At 46.1% G+C, this 20100-nt stretch overlaps 1 protein-coding gene across 6 annotated transcripts; it reads left to right on the forward strand.

The window, feature by feature from the left end:
* Positions 1 to 1405: 1405 nt before the first annotated feature.
* ZNF621 (zinc finger protein 621) lies at positions 1406 to 19836 on the forward strand. Of its 6 annotated transcripts, none has more exons than XM_039467313.2 (5): positions 1431 to 1735; positions 2195 to 2279; positions 8468 to 8621; positions 9684 to 9791; positions 11874 to 19836. In XM_039467313.2, the coding sequence occupies exons 2-5, from the start codon at positions 2256 to 2258 to the stop codon at positions 12932 to 12934; spliced, it is 1347 nt and encodes a 448-aa protein (XP_039323247.1). In that variant the 5' UTR covers positions 1431 to 1735; positions 2195 to 2255; the 3' UTR covers positions 12935 to 19836. The 6 variants fall into 6 exon arrangements, with proteins under 6 accessions (XP_039323246.1, XP_039323252.1, XP_039323247.1 ...); XM_039467315.2 differs by having other exon boundaries at positions 8495 to 8621; XM_074406070.1 differs by having other exon boundaries at positions 1452 to 1518.
* Positions 19837 to 20100: the final 264 nt, after the last annotated feature.

Consider the following 20100-nt stretch of genomic DNA (forward strand, 5'->3'; position numbering starts at 1 on the left):
CAGGTTGGAGTGCAGTGGCACCGTCTCAGCTCAGTACAACCTCTGCCTCCTGGGTCAAGCGATTCTCCTGCCTCAGCCTCCCAAGTAGCTGGAATTACAGGCGCATGCCACCACAGCAGGCGAATTTTTTTATTTTTAGTAGAGACAGGGTTTCACCATGTTGGCCAAGATGGCCTCAAATCTCTTGACCTCATAATCCACCTACCTTGGCCTCCCAAAGTGCTGGGATTACAGCTGTGAGCTACTGTACCCAGCAACCTCCTGGAGTTTGATTGGGCTTGCATGAATATAAAGATTGATTTCTGGAGCATTGACAACTAGTGTTTTGACCCATGGACATGGTAGATCTCCCCACTTATTTAGATACTTAGTAATTTCTCTCAGCAATGTTTTGTAATTTTTACTGTGCAGATCTTTCACACTTTTCCTCAGATGCATCTAAAAATTTCGTATTTTTGATGCCATAGTTAATAATTTATACTTGTAGTAATAAACAGTACATGTCCGGTTCTTTGCTGACATATAAAAACGTAATTGGTGGCAGGGCGAGGTGGCTCACACCTGTAATCCCAGCACTTTGGGAGGCCGTGGTGGCTGGAACACGAGGTCAGGAGTTCGAGACTAACCTGACCAACATGCTGAAACCCCATCTCTACCGAAAATACAGAAATTAGACCATAAGAGATTGTCTAGATCTTTATTTGTGGAGATATGAGACATACACATTTCAACCAGTGTTAACATTTAAGTTATTTAAGTGCCAATTACTGAGCAGAAAAATAGCTCTAACCACGAATTTGTGTGATTGGAAAAAGCTCAATATGAGGCATTTAGGGTGTCCTGCCAAAGTCAGGACAAGATCATTTAACACAGGACATGTCCTGTGTATAGAGGATGCCTGCAGCCACCGGTGTTCTGGTTGCTGAATCAATGTGTCCTAAAAGGCTCCACACACATCTGGGTCCTTGGAAGGGAGAGGGCTGAAAGGGCGAGTGGAAACCCCGGTTTCCCTGGGGACGGCGCCGCTGAGGTCCCGAGCAGGATCCCGGGCCTGGGCCTCCTCGAGATGACACGGTAGGCGCCGTTCTCCCGCCACCCCCAGCGCCCAGGCTCCAGGTGAGCCGCGGGGTGAAGGCGGCCGAAGCTGAGGGTCAGCCCGGGAACTGGGGCCCCACTCGTGCGGAGAGGCCGAGGTCTGGGCAGAGCCAGGCGGCAGCGGCCGGTGACACGCCCCAGGCGGCCGGGCCGAGAGCGCCGCAATTCCGCGCGCCCCGCGCGCAACGCTCGGCCCCGCGCAACGCTCGGCCCCGCGGTCGCCAAACCTGGTCTCTTCCGCAGGGCGGGGCCTGCCGCGGGGCGACCGAGACGGCGGCCTCCGGGGGCCTAGAGCGGCCTGGGACGGCGGCTGGGGGGTGGGGAATGGGAGGTCGGGGGGGCGCGCTCTTCCGGCCCGGTATTCCGTTAGCTGGCAGGTCCGGTGTTCAGCAGAGCGAGGGTTTCAGCCGGTTCACGTGCCAGGTCCGCGCGGCGCCGGCCTCCTCGCCGTCCCCCGGCCCCCGAACGTGGCCTCAATGGCGGCCCGCCCCTCCTTCCTCCGCACCGTGGGCATCCGCGCCTCGCCGAGGCCGCCCAGGTGTCTGCGCGGGCTTCCAGAGCCCGGGTCCAGCCATTCGCCGCCGAGGCCTGCGCCTCTTTTCTGCCCTAAGGAACTTGTCCCGACAGTCTCTCGCTCCCGGTACTGACGTCTCTGATGTTTGGGGTCGCCTGCTTTCTTGGGGGACCTGTTACGATCCCGTGGGGTGGGGTCTCCGGGCGGCAGCACCTCCTGGGACGCCGAGTCCTTCACCCTCGTCCGCATTCGGCCGCCCGGTCTGTCCTCGGAGGCCGGTTCGGGGACCGTCAGCGTCCGTGTCAACGTTCCGCGGAGACGCTGCGTCTGCGGCCCGACCCCGTCGGCAGGGGGCTCTGCTCGGGGCCCTCGAAGCTCCTGGGACGGCGCCGGCCGTGGAAGGGCGCCCCGGGGAACAGGCAGGACAGTCCTGAGAAGGTTGGGGTGCTCGGCGTGAGAACAAGCAGAGGGAGCCCGAGCACGATCTCCGTGCGCCCAGCGCCGCGCAGGTGGAAGCCGGGAGGGCCACGGGTGCGCTACCTGCGCTGCGCGGGTCCTTGGCACTCACGGCTCTTTCTGTCTTAGCTCCTGAGGATCTTGCTTGTCCGAACCCAGAAGACAGTGCACGAAGCCGGGGGAGATCGCCATGCTCCAAACAACTTGGCCTCAGGTGAGCTGAGCTGCTTTCCTTTTTTTTTTTTTTTTTTTAACTCACATTATCTGTCAGATAACAGGAAAGGATGAGGAAGGCCTCACTTGGCTCGGCTATGTTTTCTTCTTTGTATCCATCCCTAGTGCTATGGCAGGTGGAAATACGTGCTGGGGGAATTAAGTTTTGTGTGTAGAGAGTGGTGAGTTTGGATGTATAGATTTAAATGGAAGAAAGGGGACCCATGCCAAGAAATTCTTTGTGAATGTGGAAGTCCAGATCATGTTCTGGAAACGAGAGTCACCTGCTGAAATTGGATTTTTTTTTTTTTTTTTTTTTTTTTGAGAGAGCGTCTTGCTCTGTTGCCCAGGCTGGGGTGCAGTAGCATTATGATCTTCGCTCACTGACTGTAGCCTCTACCTCCCGGGTTCAAATGATTCTCATGCCTCAGCCTCCTGAGTAGCTGAGTAGGTGTGTGCTGCCAGGCACGGCTGATTTTTGTATTTTTAGAGACAGGGTTTACCCCATGTTGGCCAGGCTGGTCTCAAACTCCTGAGTTAAGGTAATCCACTGACTTCAGGCTTCCAAAGTGCTGGGATTACAGGCATGAGCCTCTGCTCCAGGCCTGAAATAAGAAATTCTTTATTGGAGAGGTTGCTCCACAAATGTGTCCCAGAGAGACTAGTGTTGTTATTTTAATCTACATTTTGTAAACGCAGACGCAAGGACTCTGACGTTGGAGAGAAAGCTGGATGTTCTCTACTAACAGGAAGGGGTCAGAGAAAGTGGTTCGATATGAGATGGAAGAAGTAGATAACGGTTTTACAGGTCTCGGTGAGGACAGTGGTTTCTGTTCTGGTTCACTGGGAAGGCATTGAAGAATTTTAAGCAGGGGGATGATGTGGTTGGATTTCTATATTAAAAAGGTGTTTTCCAGCCTTTAGTGGCAAATTGGCTGTAGCAAGGTGTGGATCAATTAAGAGGATATTGCAGTCAGGTAAGATGTTAAGTGTTGTCCATTTTAAAATTTAATTAATTTATTTACACTTTTTATTTTCTAGAGCAGTTTTAGGCTCACAGCAAAATTAAAAGGAAGGTGCAGAGATTTTCCATGTATTCCCTGCCCCTACACATGCAAATTCAAGTTCTGATAGAAGTTCAAATACAAGTCTGGTATCAGCCCAGTACCATGTTAAAGTCTTTAAAAGAATAGAAATGCTTTTTTTCTTTCTTTATTCTCTGATGTGCCCTAAGTAGCCTATGAGGTTTGATTGAGAAATAACTTACCCCTGAAACAATGTAACACTGGTACTTAAAACAGTTCATTTTTTAGAGCAGTTTTAGATGCTAACAAAATTGGGCAGAGAGTAGAGTTCCTCCGTATCTTCTGCCACCCCAAAACACACAACCTCCTTCATCATTAACACTCCACAGCAGAGAAACACGCTTGTTACGGGGAATGAACCTATGCTGACACATGATTGTCATCCAATGTCAATAGTTGACTTTAGGGTTCACTCTTGATGGGTGACATGTATCCACCAGTATATTATGATGCAGAATAGCCTCACTGCCCTACAAATCCCTTATGCTCTTCTTATCCCTCCTTACTTGCCCCTTCGTCCCATCCTAGGTGACAACCATCAGTTGATGTTTGCACTCTCTCCATAGTTTTGACATTTCCAGAATGTCATACAGCTGGAATTACACAGTTATGCAGCATTTTCAGATTGGCTTCTTTCACTTAGTGATAATGCATTTCGTTTCCTCTATGTCATGGCTTGGCCGATCATTTTGTTTTAGTGCTGAATAATATTCCATTGTCTGTGTATGTTATAGTTTATCCATTCACCTACTGAAGGATATCTTGGTTGCTTCCAAGTTTTGGCAATAATGAATAAAGCCCCTATAAATGTCCACGTGCAGGTTTTTGGGTGGACATAAGTTTTCAGCTCCTTTAGTTAAGTACCGAGGAGCCATGAATGCTGGTTGTATGGTAAGAGTATGTTTAGTTTGTATGAAATGGACAAACTGTCTTCCAAAGTGACTGTCCCATTTTGCATTCATTCATTCCTACCAGCAACGAATGGGAGTTCGTATTTGGTTCACATCCTGGCCAGTGTTTTGGATTTTGGCCTTTCTAATAGGTGTGTAGTGGTGTCTCATTGTTTTTATTCCCTAAGGACGTATGATCTGGAGCATCGTTTCATATGCCTATTTGCTATCTGTATATTTGCTTTGTTGAGGTGTCTGTAGAGGTCTTTTGCCTGTTTTTTATTCGGCTTGTTCATAAAGCGTTCTTTGTATATTTCAGATAATATTGCTTTATCAGATATGTCTCCTGCAAATACTTTCTCCCAGATGTTAGCCTGTCTTCTATTTTCTTAATGTATTATCCTTTTAAAATACAGCCTAATTTGCCCTCATTTTTTTTGTTTCAATTTTTTGCCCCAAAGCATTGTTAGCTAGTTTTTCACACACACTTTTTTAGATTTTTAGATGACTTTAAATGATCTCCCACTCCTGCACACATTTCATGGATATTTTTGGTAGGAGAGTGGATTTTATTGAATTCACGGGTAAATTTGGAGATAACTGACTTTGTTACAAGTTTGAGTCTTCCCATCCAGAAGCACTTTATGTTCCCATTTATTCAGTTCTTTTTAAATGTATCTTAGTGAACATTTAATGTTCTTCCATCATTTTCTCACTGATTTCTCTTTGGTCCATTGTTAGCAATTTTTTGTGTGAATGGCATCATGGTTCCTTTCAGTGTATTTTCCAGTTGTTTATGATGGTACTTAGGAAAGCTAAAAATTCTGTTTTACTTATTCTGTATCTAGATAACTTAGTGAATTGTTTTATCAGCTCTAAATGTTTTGAGTTTATTTTCATGGTTCTTAGATATCTTTAGGTAGGTAGTTATTTCATCTGCAAGCAAAGATATTTATGTTCATTTCCTTCCTGTATTTATGTTCCTTTTCCCATCTTTTGTAAAAGTAGAGCCTCACCTTATGGCAGATTGTCAACTATCAACTTTAATGGATTTGCTCTGGTATTTTACTGTTTAGGTGGTGTTTGCTGTTGGTTTCTTACTCTCTTCATAAGTTAAAAAAAAAAATTCTGTTTATGGTTAAACCATTTTTGATATCAGTTCTTTAAGGAAATGTATCTTAAGCATCTAGTACATATCAGGCACTGTACTGTGTGCTAAACCAATCATGAGCAAACAGTTCTTGCCCCACGGAGTTGCACTCTGGTTGGGGGAGATAGATAGTAAACCACATCATGTAACGTAATGAATAACACTGTGGAGAAAAAGAAGACAAGGCGAGGTACATTGTGACCAACCACAGGAGGAACAAAAAAGATATCCCAAACCCAGCTGCCTTCAAACAAGGTTTTTTCTTATTGATATTAGGCACTTTCTAGGGCTCATGAAACTTGAGGATAGTAGACGGCAGGAGAGACAGACAATTTATGGAAGAAGAGCTGATGGATGTGGGCTGCTTCAGGGCCGTGAGGAGTCAGAATGTAGAATGTGACATGCAAGAGTTAGGAGCTTGGCGATGCCCCTGTGGTAGGTATTTTCATTTTCAGCTTCTGCAGAGAACAAATCTGACTGCACGGGGTAATGAGACTCTCCTGGGAGGTGGAGTTATCAGTGGGAGCATCAAGATGAGAAGGCATACAGTTCATGAGACCGCCTCCAAGCTGAGAGCCTAGTCTCCGTAGTGTGCCCTATGCTGACTCTAGAAGCAGAGAAAGGCTGGGTGCAGTGGCTCAAGGCCTGTAATCCCAGGACTTTGGCTCAAGGCCTGTAATCCACTTTCGGATGGATCACCTGAGGTCAGGAGATCGCGACCAGCCTGGCCAACATGGTGAAACCCCGTCTCTACGAAAAATACAAAAATTAGCCTGGCGTGGTGGTGTGTGTAAGATTTATTGCCGATGTAAAATGAGGAAACTGAGGCAAGTATGAGCAAATGAGAAGCTAATTTATTCAGCTCCTGGGCGAGGTTCTGTGGTCCAGGAAGGGGTCAACGAAGTCGAGCCCGGCTGTTTATGTCTTCTGTTTTGTTTTGTTTTGTTTTGTTTTGTTTTGTTTTGTTTTTGAGACGGAGTTTTGCTCTTGTTACCCAGGCTGGGGTGTAATGGCGTGATCTCGGCTCACCACAACCTCCGCCTCCTGGGTTCAGGCAATTCTCCTGCCTCAGCCTCCTGAGTAGATGGGACTACAGGCACGCACCACCATGCCCAGCTAATTTTTTGTATTTTTTAGTAGAGACGGGGTTTCACCATGTTGACCAGGATGGTCTCGAACTCTTGACCTCGTGATCCACCGGCCTCGGCCTCCCAAAGTGCTGGGATTACAGGCTTGAGCCACCGCGCCGGGCTATGTCATGGGGTTTTATCGGGAGGGAAGGGGCTTGATTGGCTATTGGGGAAACAAACAAAGGCAATTTTATTGGCTATCAGGAAGCAGGAAGTACCTCAAACTAGTTGTCATTGGTAGGCGGGCAGGACATTGGGTAAGTGGGCGTTGATTGGGTGTTGGGGAAACAAAGTGAAGGCAGTCTTATTGGCTATTAAGAAGCAGGAAATGCCTGGAGCTAGTGGTCATGGGTAGGCGGCTGGGACCTTTGGTTAGTGGGCCTTCCAGCGGCATACAGAGCAGACTGCTACTGGGTAGGGTCTGATGGGTCTTCCTTAAAAAATTTTCCTGCAGCGTTTATCAACAGCAGGCTGAGGGTTGAATGCATAATTTAGTGCTGAATGTGCGCTTGGGTCTGGTATGTGGAGGTGGGTGTGGGAAGCCATGCAGTGAGGCCAGATAATGGGCTTGGGTCTTGGATGGTGACGCGGTTATCAGGAGCGGAGAGGGATGTGTGCGTTCAACCCTCTATGAGGCAGCCAGTCTTATAGTGTGTGCCTCTTATCCCAGCTTGAACTTGGGAGGCAGAGGTTGCAGTGAGCTAAGATTGTACCACTGCACTCCAGGCTGCCTGGGTGACAGAGCAAGACTCCATCTCGAAAAAATAAAAAATTAAATAACCAACCTGAAAGCCTGGTGCATAGGGCTAATCTACAAGCATAGTTGTCTTCATTCTTGGGAAGATAGAGGTGGCCCAGGGGAGGGAGTCAGAGAGAGGAACGCCTAGTGAAGAGACAGCCGTGGTAGATGGGCTGGGGCTCACAAAACTGGGGAACAGGTCTGTGCCCAGGAACTTGGCACTGCCAGCCTATCTTTGAAGACTGATGGTTCAGAGAAGAGGGTCAAAACAGGATGACTAAAGGTTTCTTTCAAGAGAGCCAGCTTTCTGATAGGCAGAAAGGTGGAAAAGAGAAATTTGTATATTTCTAACATGCTCCTCTGCACATAGTGGACAATGTTGGGGGAGAACCAAAAAGATGCCAGGTCCAGGGAGCAGACGGGGCTGTGTGTGTGTGCCTCGGATGCGTGGATACAGGGTGGATTAGTCCATTTTCATGCCGCTGATAAAGATATACCCGAGAGTGGGAAGAAAAAGAGATTTAATTGTACTTATAGCTTCACATGGTTGGGGAGGCCTCAGAATCATGCCTGGAGGCCACAGGCCTTTCTCACATGGTGGCAGCAAGGGAAAAATGAAAGCTCATGCAGGAGAACTCTCTTTTTAAAACCATCAGATCTCATGAGACTTATTCACTATCACGAAAACACCATGGAAAAGACTTGCCCCCATGATCCAGTGACCTCCCACCAGGTGCCTCCCACAACACGTAGGAATTCTAGATGAGGTGTGGGTGGGGACACAGCCAAACCATATCACAGGGTGAGTCGCAGCTGTCAGTAGTGGTTGGGGTATAGAAAATAAGGAGACAGGAGTATGGAGTACATGAGGGTAGGAGGTGCCAGGGATCAGATCTGTGAAGCCAGGAACCCGGGAGCTGATGCAGATGCCAGGGAGAAAGCACCTGGATGCCAGGCTATAAGAAGCAGTAGCAGTTAGGGGCTCCAGAGCCGAGCAGATGAGAGAGCACTGAGGCTCCCATGTGCAAGTGGAACTGCCGGCTGAGGGCTCGCCCTGTCTGTGTGCCGGCTGCTCTTGTTTGAGAGGCTGCACCTCTGGGGCCGCTCCGTGGGCTGAGTTCAATGTGGACTCAGGCAGGTTTATCTCTTCCCTGAAGCTCAGGCTGCTCCCTTCTCCCTTCTGCTTCTCACACAGAGACTGAGCAGAAACCTGTGGTTTCAGGAGTCAGTGGCCTTTGAGGACGTGGCTGTGTACTTCACCCAGAACCAATGGACCAGCCTCGACCCTGCGCAGAGGGCCCTGTACAGGGAGGTGATGCTGGAGAATTATGCCAATGTGGCTTCCCTGGGTAAGGCCTCCCTCTGTGGCCGGCTGTAACAGTTTGCTATCTTTCTCAGATGTTTTGGGGATTGTGGTAGCCCTAGGGTTTGATGACTTCGGAGGAGAGTTTTGCAATCACCAGCCTCCAGAAGTACTGGTAGGGAATTTCTTGCTTCTCCTTTTTTTTTTCCTTCTTTTTTTTGAGACAAGTCTCGCTGTCACCTTGGATGGAGGAGAGTGGCACAGCCGTGGCTCACTGCGGCCTCAAACTCCTGGGGCTCAAGCAGTTCTCCTGCCTCGTCCCCCCAAGTAGCTGGGACTATAGGCGTGTGCCACTGTGCCTGGTTTCTTTTTGGTTTTGAAAACTAGACTTCCTTATACTCCAGGGAACAGTGTGGTTCTGGGTCCTGAGGGAACGTGTTCTTTTTTTTTTTTTTTTTTTTTTTTAAGGTAGAGTTTCGCTCGTTTCCCAGGCTGGAGTGCAATGAATGGCGTGATGTCGGCTCACTGCAACCTCCTTCTCAGGGGTTCGGGCAATTTTCCTGCCTCAGCCTCACGTGTAGCTGGGATTACAGGCATGTGCCACCACACCTGGCTAATTTTTTGTATTTTTAATAGAGATGCGCTTTCTCCATGTTGGTCAGGCTGGTCTTGAACCCCAGCCTCAGGTGATCCGCCTGCCTTGGCCTCCGAAAGTGCTGGGATTACAGGCGTGAGCCACTGCACCTGGTCGGGAAAGCATTCTGTCTGGCACCCTAGGTAAGCCCTTTGTTCCTTCATCCATCCTGTTTTCTGGCGATGTTGGCCTTCCGTTTGTGGAAGAGTCTCCCCAGGGAGCAGCACGTACCTCATTCCTGACGGAGTTTCCCTTCTTCTGAGTCAGGGCCAGCTTGTAGCTTCTTTCGGAGGAGAATCGTACCTCCTCGGCTTAATTGTGGAGCACAGTCTGGACCTCCCTGTGGAACTCTCACTTGGTCTGTGGTGGTCCATTTCTCTCCCAGGTGGCCTGACGGAGGGTGGGCTGAGAGAGATCCCAGGAGCAGCTCTAGATGTCTCCCCTCAATTTGTCTTTCTCTTTTTCTTCCTGAAGTCGCGTTTCCATTCCCCAAACCTGCTCTGATCTCCCACCTGGAGAATGGGGAAGCACCATGGGGACCAGATCCCTGGGATGCCGAGATTCCGAGCGGCATCAGTCAGGGTGAGTGTGAGAATCCAGGGCTGCAGTTTCTTGCTTTGCCTCCCTGCTTTACCAGAAGAAGCGTTCTGTCTGCCTCCGGGAACAGGGCTCCCAGTCATTTACAAGTCGATGCTCACTGCACTCTGACCTGACGCTGAATTCTGATTCTGAGCTTTGAAAGACCACCTGTAGGAGTCCATGGCCTCATGTCATCTGCACATTCATGTGGCTGTCCTCCCAGGCAGAAAAACTGACCCCGTAGCTCCTAAACCACTTCTTTCTTACTTAGCAATGGAAAAGTTCTATTTGTATGCCACTGTTCATTGCAAAGAAGTGGGGTTTCAGGCAGCTTTAAAGAAAATATGATTTTGGGGGCCCAACTGATTTATTTGTGCTATGGCTGTGAATTTTACTTCAGGCCTTCAGCCCTGAAAAGACTGGCTTTAATTTGCCTTGTTAGTATCTGAATCACTTAAGAGTATCAGGTGGGACTGTAGAGGAAAGGGCTAGGAATATTCTCCCATCATATCCCCCTACACAAACACACACATACACACACACACACACACACACACACACACGCGGAACCGGCTAGGAATATTCTCCCATCATAACCCTGTACACACACACACACACACACACACGTCAGGCTAGGAATATTCTTTCATAGCCCACTACACACACACACACACACACGTCAAGGGCTAGGAATATTCTTCCATCATAGCCCCATACACGCACACACACACCTGTGCAAACACCACCTAAAATATCCCTGAGATGGCTAACCAGCCCTGGAAGGTTTTGGTTACTTCCGTTTTCTTTCTTTTCAGAGGAGAGTTTTCAAGCCTTGTCACACATACATGCTTTTGTATTCAGTGGTTCCTTTAGCACTGGTACCACAGTGGCTTACTGTTCTGATCCAACTTCTGTTACAGCTGACTTTCTGAAAGTCATCATCTTTTTTTTTTTTTTTTTTGAGACGGAGTTTCCCTTTTGTCACCCAGGCTGGAGTGCAATGTTGTGATCTTGGCTCACCACAAACTCTGCCTCCGGATTCAAGCGATTCTCGTGTCTCAGCCTCCCAAGTAGCTGGGATTACAGGCATGCACCACCATGCCCAACTAATTTTTTTTGTATTTTTAGTATAGATGGGGTTTCACCATGTGGCTCGGGCTGGTCTTGAACTCCCGACCTCAGGTGATTTGCCCGCCTCAGCCTCCCAAAGTGTTGGGATTACAGGCGTGAGCCACTGTGCCCAGCAGTAATCATCTTGTATCTCAGAATATTGTGTGGGATATATAAATCTAGGCTAATTAGAACATCGTTTAGAATCTGATGTGATTTCCTGGGTTACAGGTAGAGGATTGGGATCGATTTTTTCCTGGTTTGTGTTTCTCTACAAGGCCTCTTGTAGTGCTGGACCTTTTTCTCTGTTCTCCCCAGTCCCTCATTCCTTTTTCCTCTTCTGGGTTTCTGTCCCTCATGTTCCCATTTCTTGCTGTTCTTTCTTACTCTCTTCTCTTTTTTTCCCCTCATGCCTTCTTTCCTTCCCATTCTTGATTCTCATTGGGAGCACTTCCTGGCTGTCTTTCCTGTTCTGTTTTGTGTCTTTACCTCTCCAATTGTATGTCATTATTTTTCTGGGGGTTTTTTTTGAGACAGGATCTGGCTCTACTGCCCAGGCTGGAGTGCAGTGGCATGATGTGCACTCACTTCAACCTCTGCCTCCTGGGCCCAAGTGATCCTCCCGCCTCAGCCTCCCAAGTAGTTAGGACCACAGGTGTGCGCCACCATGCTCGGCTACGTTTTGTATTTTTTGTAGAGGCAGTGTTTCACCACATTGCCCAGGCTGGTCTTGAACTCCTGAGCTCACCTGCCAGCCTCAGGCTCCCAGAGTGCTGGCGTTGCAGGTGTGAGCCACCACACCTGGCATGCTGTTCTTTTTCTTTGTCTGTCTCATTCTCCTTTAAAGATGCTTGTGTATAACCATGTCACATGGATATCTGTAACAGTTGTCTTCTACAAGAGACAATTAGGACCACTGGATTCTACTTTTCTTCCAGTTTTGTAACTAGGGACACTTGTGGTTTCTTTGGTCAGGTGGTGAGTCCTGCATCAAAAATGAAGGGCCAGTTATAAAGCAGGAAGCCTCTGAAGAAACAGAGTTGCACAGAATGCCAGTGGGAGGACTTCTCAGGAACGTTTCTCAGCACTTTGATTTTAAAAGTAAGGCCATGAAGCAGACTTTCAGTCTAAATCCAAATCTGATACTTCGAGGTGGAATGAAGTTCTATGAATGTAAAGAGTGTGGGAAAATCTTCCGATACAACTCAAAGCTTATTCGACATCAGATGAGTCATACTGGGGAAAAGCCCTTTAAGTGTAAGGAATGTGGCAAAGCTTTTAAGTCCAGCTACGACTGTATTGTACATGAGAAAAACCACATTGGAGAAGGGCCCTATGAATGTAAGGAGTGCGGCAAAGGTTTGAGTTCCAGCACAGCGTTGACTCAGCATCAGAGGATCCACACTGGAGAGAAACCCTATGAATGTAAAGAGTGTGGAAAGGCCTTCAGGAGGAGCGCGGCGTACCTTCAGCATCAGAGATTACACACGGGGGAGAAACTCTATAAATGTAAGGAATGCTGGAAAGCTTTTGGTTGTAGGTCACTTTTTATTGTCCATCAGAGAATTCATACTGGGGAGAAACCTTACCAATGTAAGGAGTGTGGCAAAGCCTTCACTCAGAAAATAGCCTCCATTCAGCATCAGAGAGTGCACACTGGGGAGAAGCCTTATGAATGTAAGATGTGTGGGAAAGCCTTCAAATGGTATGGAAGTTTTGTTCAGCATCAGAAATTGCACCCTGTAGAGAAGAAGCCGGTCAAGGTTCTCAGGCCATCCCTGGTCGGGCCCCAGTGCCCCTCTTCGGCCTTACCTCCTGCTCTTCTCCAGGGCTCCCACGCTGCTCCAGCCGTGGCTGTGCCTTCGCTGACCTTCCCACATGCTGTGCTCCTTCCTCCCTCTGGGAATTTGTTCATGCTGCTGCCTACATCTGGAATACCTTCTTCATCTGCCCAAATAGTACGTGTCTTCCCGGGTCTCACTCCCACTGTGAAACCCCCCCCAGTTGTTCTCAGCCCCTCTTCTCACTCCTTATGAGCTTTACCTTGGCAGCCTTATGGCTCTTAGCCTAGCAAATCTCCATCCTAATTTTATTTTGTTTTTGAGACAGGGTCTCGCTCTGTCTCCCAGGCTGGAGTGTGGTGGTGGGATCTTGGCTCACTGCAACCTTGACCTCCTGGGTTCAAGTGAGTCTCCTGCCTCAGACTCCCGAGTAGCTGGGATTGCAGGCATGCATCACCATGCCTGGCTCATTTTCGTATTTTTGGAAGACACGGGGTATCACTGTGTTGACCAGGCTGGTCTCAAACACCTGACCTAAGTGATCCGCTTGCCTTGGCTTCCAAATTGTCGGGATTACGGGAGTGAGTCACCGTGCCCAGCCTCCAACCTAATTTGAATTCCATTTGTATTTTTTACCTCACCTTACAAATGTTAAAGTTGTTTCAACGTGAACTCCATTATAATCTATATACAGTTGAAGACCGTGTTTATGTAATCTCTTCTGGGTGGAAAATGGAAACACTTAACTTTTGCGTTGGTCCCTTTTAGGCTTGAACAGCAGTGTTAGGGAAGTTTGGAAGAGAGGCTATCCCTGTATTCAGCCACTCTGATTAGAGATAAGCAACCTGGGAGAAACAGGAGGGGCATACAAGACCTGTGGCTACTAACAGAAGTGGAATAAGCTTCCAGCAGTGGACCGTAGAGATTAATGGAGATTGTTTAGTGGGCCCGTGGCTGGATGGGGTGTTGATACAGCTGAAGTTATGCTGCCCTTGGCACAGACCTTCGAGGATCTCAGACACCTATGCAAACGATAATGTGAAGTAAACAGTGAAAAAAGAGTGATAGCAATCTTGTCTTTAAACATGAGGTGTTTTTTTTTTTTAGTTTTGCTCTTGATAGCCAGAGGTTTCTTTTAACCTTTATTTCCTAAGTAAATATACACACATGCATTCATCTTTGTTGGATCTGTTGTGATTTTTCTCGATGAGCATTTTGGTTTCTTTTATTGGCAAGCACTGGCTTCTATACTTCATATTTATGAATTGTAAATATGAATTTGATGAACCACTAATGAAATAAAAGTAATGGTGTAAAGCCAACTCAAGGGGAATCTGAATCAGCCTCTGAAATGGATTTTAGAAGTGAAGGGAGCTGTGTAGCGGGTTACTGGCTGGACTTATGTGGTAGTTTCTGACGTGGAATTCGGGGCTGCTCTTGGCTTTGGCCTTGATAAGGATCCTTTACAACTGTTCAAAGGACTGTGTGACATAGTTACTGGAAAAAGAACTTGAATTGTGCATTTTATTGGCATTAGTGTAAACGTTAAGCCCTAAGCATGAATGGAAGGAGCCATACCTTTTTTTCTTTTGTGCTGCTGTTGTTATCTAGATGTTTCTCTATAGCAATTAATAGCAAAACCTTTACAATCTTGGTTTTTAAAGATTACCATGTGCCTGAATTACATGGTGTGCTTGTAAAAGGAAGAGTTTTCTGTCTTGCGGAAATTCTGATTTTGGATATCTGTGTATGTCTGTAAAGACCAGATCGTTAGTGTGGACCATACTTTGTGAGAGATGCTTTGAACAGAAAATGCCCATGCCTCCTTTTTTACCCAGCTTAAACTCCATAGTGAGTTCTTAAAATAATTCCTTTGTAGTCTCCCTTAACACCCTGCGGTCTCTTGCTTTGTCATGCTCGCTTGGCAAAACCTCATCTCAGACTAAATGCAATTCTTTGCCTTCTCTGTTCCTGGACCTGTGCTACCAAAAACGATCAGGAGGAAGCATACTACCTGCTGCACTGCCACTTTAAATTCATGACCAGTCATTACATGGAGGCCCTTATAGTTTCCCGATGGTCATACTACATTTTTGGAATCCACTTTACTCCTCTGCTTTCCTAGGCCACTACTTTACAGTTCCTCTCTGTCTCTTTTTGAGATGGAATTTTGCACTTGTTGCCCAGGCTGGGTGCAGTGATGCAATCTCGGGTCACTGCCACCTCCAACTTCCTGGTTCAAGTGATTCTCCTGCCTCAGCCTCCTGAGTAGCTGGGATTACAGGCACGTGCCACCACACACAGCTAATTTTTGTAGTTTTTAGTAGAGATGGGGTATCTCCATGTTGGTCAGGCTAGTTTCGAACTCCCGACCTGAGGTGATCCACACACCTCAGCCTCCCAAAGTGCTGGGATTACAGGTGTGAGCCACCGAGCCCAGCTACTTCCTGTCTGTGTAACTTCCAAAACATCCTTCTCAGTTCTCATGCTCGGCTGATGGTTATGTTTCTGCCCTCTGCGGGAGAACAGCAAGCTCCAGAAGGTGGCTGCGCCTTCAGCCCCGTGCCAGAATGAGAACATATGGAGCCAACTTGAGTCCAGAAGAGCTTTGGCCACATCGTCTCGCCCATCTGCTTTTTAGCTTCCAATACCTGACTTTACCACGGTATTCTCAGGCACTTCCAGTAAGCAGTGGCACTGTTTTAAGGTTCTGTCACACTCAGTAACCCACTTCTGGTTCCTAATTCTCTGTCAGTGATCAGTAGCAGACTGCAGAATCCACCTTAGATTAATCCACCTATTAATTAGCTTACAAAATGTCTAAGAGGAACTAAGCTGGGATGCCACATAGGCAGAGGCCAGGAAAAATGACCACAGAACCAAGTGGTTCCAGTGGAAACCCAGCATCTGCTGGTGCCTGCTACTGGACTGCCACCCCCAATGAAGAGAGAGACTGACCACCAGGAAGGTCTTTTCACATACTATATCAAAAATGTTCCTGCAATCACTTTGTTAGGATCTCTGTTTTCAGCTAGGGTGTACGTGCTCAGTGGGAGTTGGTTATATATGTATGTCCAAGTTGCAGGGGATACTGGGATATACAGTTTTTGGATTCTGCCTGGAAAGACAGTCCTAATATGGAGAAGTCTAAAAATAGGGGAGGGATTTTCAAAATATGTTGGGCAGCTGTAAAATATCCGATACCCATTATAGCCATCGAGGGAGACCTGACTGATGGAAGGATGCACTATATTCATGGTAGGAAAGATCAGTTTCACCAAGATTTCGATTTTTATCAAATGAATTTGTAAATTTAAAAGAATATCAAAATTCCAGAGGGGCGTGTGTATAGAGAGGCAGAGGGCACAGTAGCTAACCCAATTTGGAAGAACAAGGTTGGGAGTTTGATGCTACCAGATATTGTATACAGCGATCATCAAAAACAGAACAAAGCAAAAAGCAAACTCCCCGAACCCAATCTTAAAAAAACAAAAACAAAAACAAAAACAACAACAAAAAAAAAAACAAAAAAACTTTACACTGTAATAGTAGTACTATGTTTTTTTGAGATGGAGTCTTGCTGTCACCCAGACAGGAGTGCAGTGGCGTGATCTTGGCTCACTGCAACCTCTTCCTCCTGTGTTCCAGTGATTCTCGCCTCAGCCTCCTGATTAGCTGGGATTACAGGTGAGTGCCATCACGCCCAGCTAATTTTTGCATTTTTAGTAGAGACGTGGTTTTGCCATGTTGGCCAGGCTAGTCTTGAGCTCCTGGCCTGAAGTGATCTGGCTGCCTCAGCCTCCCAAAGTACTGGGATTATGGGTGTGAGCCCCTGCACCTGGCTGTAACATGATTTGTTGAAATTTAAAAAAATCTAAAATAATGTACTGTTTAGGAATATATTCATTTTATACAAAATTATAGAGAAAGCATAGAGAGGCACAGCTGAGAATATATAAAAGGTGTTTCTGTCCCATCCTGTCTCCTTTATTCTGCTACTGCTCTCATTCTATGTCATCCCAGGGGTCCAGGTCCACTTGCTGCCCGCCAGTTGTCTAACACCCTCTACCCTTGCCACCTATTTCTTGGTCTAAAACAGATGTTTGTTTCTAAAATAGAATGAATTAATAATTATCAAAGTACAGGCATACCTCATTTTATTGCACTTCGTTTTATTGTGCTTTCAGATACTACATTGCGAGGCTGCAGTGAGCTGTGATTGTGCCACTGCACTCTAGCCTGTGTGACATAACGAAACTGAGAAAGTGCAGCAGCGTTCTTACTGATAGGGAGGAAGTTTGAGTGGTCTGGATAGCAGATTAGACCAGCCACAAATTCCCTTAAGCCAAAGCGTAATCCAGAGCAAGGCCGTACTTTCCACTGTCTGAAGGCTGAGTGAAGTGAGGAAGCTGCAGAAAAGTTTGAAGCTTTTCAAACTTTTAAGGTTGGTTCATGAGGTTTAAGAAGTTATCATACAAGTGCAAGGTGAGTCAGCAAGTGCTGGTGTAGACACTGTAGCAATTCATCCAGGTCGAGCTAAGTTAATTGATGAAGTGGCTACACTAACCGAGATTTTCAGTGTAGACAAAGCAGCCTTCTTTGGAAGAAGAAACCGTCTAGGGCTTTCCTAGAGGAGACGTTAATGCCTGGCTTAAAAGCATCAAAAGGCAGCTCAAGTCTCTTGTTAGGGGTTTGTGCAGCTGGTAACTTTAGACTAAAGCCAATGCTCATATTTCCTTCTGAAAATCCTAGGGCCCTTAAGGAAAAAGCTAAATTTAAGCCCATTCAAAAGTGGGCAAAGGATATGAACATCCGCTTTACAAAAGAAGACATACAGGAGGCCAACAAACATATGAAAAAATGCTCATCACCACTGGTCATTAGGGACACGCAAATCAAAACCACATTGAGATACCATCTCACCCTAGTTCTAATGGTGATCATTAAAAAATCTGGAAACAACAGATGCTGGAGAGGATGTGGAGAAATAGGAACACTTTTACACTGTTGGTGGGAGTGGAAACTAGTTCAACCATTGTGGAAGACAGTGTGGCGATTCCTCAAGGTTCTTGAAATAGAAATTCCATTTGACCCAGCAATCCCATTGCTGGGTATATATCCAAAGAATTATAAATCGTTCTATTATAAGGACACATGCACATGAATGGTCATTGCAGCACTGTTTACAATAGCAAAGACCTGGAACCAACCCAAATGCCCATTGATGATATACTGGACAGGAAAAATGTGTCACATATACACCATGGAATATTATGCAGCCATCAAAAATGATGAGTTCGTGTCCTTTATAGGGACATGGATGAACCTGGAAACCATCATTCTCAGCAAACTGACACAAGAGCAGAAAATCAAACATGGCATGTTCTCACTCATAGGTGGGTGTTGAACAATGAGAACACATGGACACAGAGAGGGGAGCACTACACACTGGCGTCTGTTGGGGGGGAAATGGGGGAGGGACGGGGGTGTAGAGAGTTGGGGAGAGATAGCATGGGGAGAAATGCCAGATATAGGTGAAGGGGAGGAAGGCAGCAAATCACACTGCCATATGTGTACCTATGCAACAATCTTGCATGTTCTTCACATGTACCCCAAAACCTAAAATACAATTTTATAAAAGAAAAAAGCTAAATTCATTCTGCCTGTGCTTGAGAAATGGAAGATGAAAGCCTGGATGACAGCACATCTGTTTACAGCATGGTTTACTATTTTAAGCCCACTATTGAGACCTATTAAATATTAGGGAAAAAAATTTCTGCCTGGTGCAGTGTCTCACTCCTGTAATCCCAGCTCTTTGGGGGGCCAAGGCAGGTGAATCACTTGAGGTCAGGAGTTCAGGACCAGCCTGAGCAACATGGCAAATCCTGTCTCTAGTAAAAATTAAAAAATTGGCTAGGCGTAGTGGTGTGCTCATGTAATCCCCATTGCTTGGGAGGCTGAGGCAGGAGAATCGCTTGAACCTAGGAGGCAGAGGTTGCAGTGAACTCAGGTTGCACCACTGCACTTCAGCCTGAGTGACACAGTGAGACTGTCTCAAAAAAAGAAAAAGAAACTTTCTTTCATAATATTACTGCTCATTGATAATGCATCTGGTCACCCAAGAGTAATGATGGAGGGGTACAAAGAGATTAATGTTTTCGTGTCTGCTAAACAATATCCCATCTACAGGTTACATTACTACATGGTTCAAGGAGTCATTTTGACTTTCAGGTCTCATTTCATGAATACATTGTGTAGGGCTGCAGCTGCTATAGTGATTCCTCTGTACAAAGTAACTTGAAAACCTTCTGGAAAGGATTCATCATTCTAGATGCCATTAAGGACATTTGTGATTCATGGGAGAAGGTCAGGAAAGGTTTCATCATTCTAGATGCCATTAAGGACATTTGTGATTCATGGGAGAAGGTCAAAATATCAACATTAACAGGCGTTTGGAAGACATTGACCTCAACCCTGATGGACAACTTTGAGGGGTTCAAGACTTCAGTGGAGGAAGTAACTGCAGATACGGTAGAAATAGGAAGAGAACTAGAATGAGAAGTGGAATCTGAGTATGTGACTGAATTGCTGCAATATCATAATAAAGTTGAACGAATGACCAGTTGCTTCTAATGGAACAGCCAAGAGAGTGGTTTCTTGAGATGGAGCCTACTCCTGGTGAAGGTACTGTGTCCATTGTGGAAATGACAACAAAGGATGTAGAATATTATTCAACTTAGTCGACAAAACAGCAGCAGAGTTTGAGAGGATTGACTCCAATTCTGAAGAAAGCTCTAATGTGGGTAAAATGCTATCCCAGCATCACATGCTACCGATAAATCTTTCGTGAAAGGAAAAGTCAGTTGACGTGGCAGCCTTCGTTGTTGTCTCATTTTAAGAAACCTCTGGAGCCACACCAGCCTTCAGCAACCACCACACCAGTCATTCAGCAGCCATCAATGGTGAGGCAAGACCCTCTTCCAGCAACAAAGACTCACTGAGGACTTAGATTATTGTTAGCATCTTTTACCAACAAAATATTTTTAAAAATGTACGTTGTTAGGCATAATGCTATTGCATACTTAGCAGACTATGGCATAGAATAACATAACTTTTATATGCACTGGGAAATAAAAATAATTATGTGACTCCCTTTATTGTGTTAAACATTTTATTACAGTTGTCCGGAAGCAAAGCTGCAGTGTCTCCAAGGTATGCCTGTACTTTGCAAAACGTGGTCTTTTAACATTGCTGTGATATATATCAGTCATAATGTTTCATGGCTGTCCAGAAAGAAGTTACATAACTTGTTTTAATCTAAACATCGTATCATTTAAAAAACCTGATGATTTAATATATTTTATAAAGAAAACATTAGAGAATTTGTTTTTAAGAGATAAAGTTTTGCTATATTGCCCTAA

The sequence above is a fragment of the Saimiri boliviensis genome, chromosome 9, assembly GCF_048565385.1.
Source record: "Saimiri boliviensis isolate mSaiBol1 chromosome 9, mSaiBol1.pri, whole genome shotgun sequence".
NCBI classification, from domain to species: domain Eukaryota; kingdom Metazoa; phylum Chordata; class Mammalia; order Primates; family Cebidae; genus Saimiri; species Saimiri boliviensis.